The sequence below is a fragment of the Chaetura pelagica genome, unplaced genomic scaffold (assembly GCF_000747805.2).
Source record: "Chaetura pelagica isolate M959 unplaced genomic scaffold, ChaPel_1.0 scaffold344, whole genome shotgun sequence".
In the NCBI taxonomy this organism is placed as follows: Eukaryota; Metazoa; Chordata; class Aves; order Apodiformes; family Apodidae; genus Chaetura; species Chaetura pelagica.
The window spans coordinates 5,183,205-5,187,834 of NW_009953098.1; the positions used below are offsets into that span (position 1 = coordinate 5,183,205).

General features: G+C 40.4%; 1 protein-coding gene across 1 annotated transcript in view; it reads left to right on the top strand.

The window, feature by feature from the left end:
• Positions 1 to 1,303: 1,303 nt before the first annotated feature.
• Positions 1,304 to 4,630, top strand: part of LOC104388353 (COMM domain-containing protein 5-like) — a 14,513-nt gene continuing 11,186 nt past the window's right edge. The window contains exons 1-3 of the mRNA XM_009997214.1: positions 1,304 to 1,362; positions 2,071 to 2,257; positions 3,367 to 3,395. Of these exons, the coding sequence (XP_009995516.1) occupies positions 1,304 to 1,362; positions 2,071 to 2,257; positions 3,367 to 3,395 (275 nt within the window). The remainder of the gene's footprint in view (positions 1,363 to 2,070; positions 2,258 to 3,366; positions 3,396 to 4,630) is intronic.

Here is a 4,630-nt window from a genome sequence, read left to right on the forward strand (position 1 = left end):
TGAGGGTGTAATAAAATGATGGATTCTCTTGGTTGTATTGTAAAATTCTGTGAAATCTATGAGACGGAGGGACAGGCTCCTGCAGCTGCGGGTGGGGCCCGGGCTCACACTGTTAATAATTCACCCCTCAGTCCCAGAGGCAGCGGTCGAGTCGCTGTCAGGTTGTGTAGGGCTTGTGAAACTCGGGGTAGGGGTGTTTTCATAAGGTGAGGAGAAAGTAAAGGAACCTCCAAGTGTAGATGTATTTTTGGAGCGGCGGGATTGCCTGCCAAAATCAAAGTTCCTCAGCCGAGTAAATGACTGTATGCAAAATAATCACAGAATGATCGGAGAGTCGATGAGCAGAGCAAAAGAGCAGCTTGTGTGTGGCCAGCTAAGAGCAGAAGTTGCCCTGCCCTGCCCTGCTCCGCAGGGTGCCAGGACCCTACGTCCATGTTCTCTTTCAAACTTCCTTTCAGGCTTTTTCTTCCTGGTTTGAGTCAATGTGGACCCAAAGACTCTAGTAGCTGGTGTGTCTTCAAAAACGTTGCTGCACAGTGTCAGAAATGGAGCAAAATATCTGGGGCTTCCTTGTAAGATAAAGATATATGTAGGCAGAGGCATTTGGAACAAAAGCATATACAGATGTTGAACCATATTTGCGTTCTAGTACAGGGGTGGTGGAGGCTGAAAAGTCACAGCAGTGCCAGGAAGCCTGACTATCTCCTAAGCTTCGTCTGGGTTTAATTTTGGTGTAAATTTTTGCTTACATTTAGGTGTGCAATAAATGCTTCCTACTGTAGGGGGAACAGTCAGTCTTCAAAACCATCTGAAGCCAGGGCAGGGAAACCCTGGTACTGATCCACCCAAGTGCCCCAGGGTGGATGGAGACATCGACCAGATTATGCAGAGCTGGCTGAAATCTCCAGTCATCTGCTCTTGCTGGTCTGTGATTAACAGCTTGGAGGGCAGCAATTTTTTCCCTTCAAGAAGTCTTTGAAGCCATGATGGATTTCAACACAGTATATCTAAATTGCTCTGGCACTTGCACAGAGTTCGTTTTCTAATGCTGTTGCTGTTACTCTGTTGCTAAGTAATAACTAATATAAATCATGCCTGCTCTGTTCATGAAGTAGAAACCACATATACCATTATCTCAGGGTTATCCAGCCAGTGTTATTGCAGACTGTTAAACTGCAAGGATAAGTTTGAGACCGGAGGCATCTTCTAGTAGGAGCAAACGACTCAGCTGTGAGATTTCCTTGGGATGTTTTTGGGTTATTTTTTTTGCAGTCCCTCAGATACAGTGTTGGAAATGTCGAGAATGGCTGATATTTCCGAGTTCCATGAGCTATACTTGAGTGAAAAATCTTGTTTTCTAGGGTAATGCAAATAGGTCATAAAAGATGACATGGATTTTTATCCAGTTGTTAGGGTTGTTCAACAGAAACAAGAACAATATTGTCATTAAAGCTGTCTAGTTAAAACTATAAGCAATCTGTTGTTCTTTGAAGAAACAGATCAAAGTTGTATTTAAGTACGTCAGCAGACAGCAACGTGTTTCCTGCTCTGCTCCTGATCTGGTAGGACAGGCCTCAGTGCTGATCTGCATTTGGCCTTCCCAGTAAACTACAAGACTTGAAGGTTTCTTTTTCTCTCCTTCCTCATTTAATCCTTAGTCTCTGCTGACATTGCAAGATGAATTAATTATGTGAAACATTGGAGAACAGTGTTGAACTGTTTACTTTCTCAGTCTTCTCTTATCCTGGGTATCAGAAATGTAACTGAGCAGTGAGCAGACTTCTAATTTGAACAAGTTTTTGATGGAAGCTCAAGTTAGCTTTGTACTTGTGAGCAATGATTTTTTAAATCTGTTTTACATTATCTCACTGGAACAAATTTCAACAGTGAAGACAGCTTCGATTTTACATTGCAAAAGCATAATCCATTGAAGTTTTCTTGGTAAAGTGTTGTGAAACTGACCTGTGGTGGAGGATGATCAGTTTCACGTCAGGAGAAATGTCAGTACAAGTCAAGTAAAAGCATAGACAGATTTATGCTCATGATCTCCAAGTCTTCCTCTTTATAAAGGGATCTTGCTTTGCTTTCTTATTCAGTCACTGTTAACGCACTGGAAGGAAAAGACTGCAAGGAATCTGTCAAGCAGATTGCAGAAAGCACTGATCTCTCAGAAGAGCAGCTTGCTTTCCTCATTTCTGGCATGTATACCCTTCTCCGAGAAGCACTGAGACTCCCCTTATCAACTTTCAAACAAGAGGTAAGTTCTGGGAGTACTTGGAGTCCTGATAGGCTAAAACCCGCGTCAGACTTGAGTTACCATCTAAACCCTATTTGCTAGGGTGGGGAGCTGCACACAAAAATGTTGCACCAAGTTGAAGTGTTCAGAAGAAACTGTTACAAATCTAGAGCTTACTATTTTACTTGATGGGTTGACTCACAGCTTTTTGGAAAAGCATTTAAGCTTTGGGAAGGAGATTGCTGCATCTTTTTCTGCTTCAGCATCTTGTTTACTGTGCATGTTTAACTCTTAAATTAGAATCCAAGAAGAAGCCATTGCCAAGTGTTATTTCATGGGCATCTACTCTCTCTCTTACCCTGTTTGTTCACACATACCTCTCATTTTCTCCACACTTGCAGTTTCTCCTGTTTGTTTGTCTGCCTTTCTTCATACGTCTGCCAGGAAGGAAGGGTCTTTATGGCTAGAACAATATAGTGCAAATGGAGAGGAAATGCTATTTCTGGCTATACTATGGATGTTCTGTGTGAATACATATACTTCTGCCACGTTCCCAACCCATCTTCCTTCTTCATGGCTGTTTTCTTTCCTTTTTCATGTTGCTTTACCTTACATTTCTTCTTTTCTTATTTTATTTTTATGTGAGTGAACCACTTCTGGGCTTCCAGCACCTCTGTCTTGTTTAAGATACTATTTTCATATTTATCCAGGCATACTGGGAAAGCTCATATATCTCAGGAAACATAGTGAGAGCATGCTTTGCTGCTCAGAGCTTATCTTTTGCCACTTCCTCTCTGTGCTTGTAGACTAAACAAGTTACTGCAAAACCTATCAGAGAATAAGGGCACATAATTACTCTGAAAGAATAATATGTTATGGATAGCTACATAAAAGAAATTACAGGGATGTTGTTTTGGAAAATAAAGGCTTCCAAGAGGTGTAGGTCTTTAAAATTAGTTTATCAACACATGATTGAACATTTCTGGAAATTTTTCTCAATATCATTTCAAATCTACTGGCATTCAAGACTAAAACTTTTAAGGAGAGATACCAAGCAAGTAACCAGTATTAATTCACCATGATCTTTTAAGACTATACCCTGTAAAATTTCACCTTCTTTGTCTTTCTAGGCTTTTAAGGAAGACCTAAAGGAGCTCAGGTATGGCTGTTTATGCTTGTTTTTTTCACCCGTTTTATTTTTCATAACTTTTATGTAACTGCTTCCCCAAATCAACTTTTTTACACAACAAAGTTGGTATAAAAATTACCTGTAAATAACACATAATATATCCGTTGCCAAATGTCATGTGAAGCCAGAGGAGAAAAACAGGTGTTGTGTAAGACTTGATTTAGCACTGAGCATGAGCAGTAAATTTCACATGCTGGGGAGATTGGTCTAATTTAGTCCGTAATGTAGGTTATGCAAATGTGAGTGACCTTCTCTCTGCTATCCCCACCTTGCCCTGCAGTATTTTTTAACACGTTTGGTAAGACAGTAGTAACATTTCAGAAGCTTACAAACTGCCCTACTTTTTTCTTATTTGAAAGGCCAATGATATAATGCTCATGAAATCCTATCACTTTGTTCAGCCACAATCTCTGTTGCCCATTACCCAAGAAAGCGTGTTTATTACAGACTTAGTCAAGATCCGTATCAGTCTGTTCAGAGTATCTATGAATAGAAGTTCATATCCTAAAAGCTAGACATTAGGTGTTAATAATCTTTACAGGTTTGCCCTTATTTCCAGATTCAGTAATAATTGGAGAATAACAGCAGTTGATGTTTTCATTCTATAGAAACCTCTGCATCAAGGCCCAATTGTTTTAAAATACAAATTTATCATAACTCTTAGCATTCTGGATAAATAGATACATATGTTTCTAATTCTTTTTTCATCCTTATTTGTCTGTTAACCTGCAAATTCTCTTCCTCTTCAGACTCTGTTCTGCAGAGTCATAAGCATAATTTAGTTTAAGAGCAACTTCAGGGAAATTAAAGCTACAGATTCAGACATATAATCAGGGTGTAATCAATGACAGGTGCAATTGAGGCCATGATGAAAGGTACCTTGCTAGCTGATACAATTTTGTCTCCAGCTCAGTGCTGGAGCTTGGCCTGCCTTTGGTCTTGTGAGCTAAAATGCAAAGCTGCTTCCTCTACTGCATCATGGAGTTCACACCCAGGTTAAAGTAGGTCAGTAAGAAACTGGTGAATTGCTTTTGACCCAGTGGGAGCTGGTGTTTTTTGAGGTGCACAAAGACTATGTTTAGTGTGATTAAGGAGTAATGAGGAGCACTAAAAGCTCCGTGCCATGTTCTCTGGGGCTGGGTGAGGATTCCTCTGTTGAGCAGTGGAGAAAGTTGGTTTTCAGGAGTGCCAGGAGTCACTGGCTG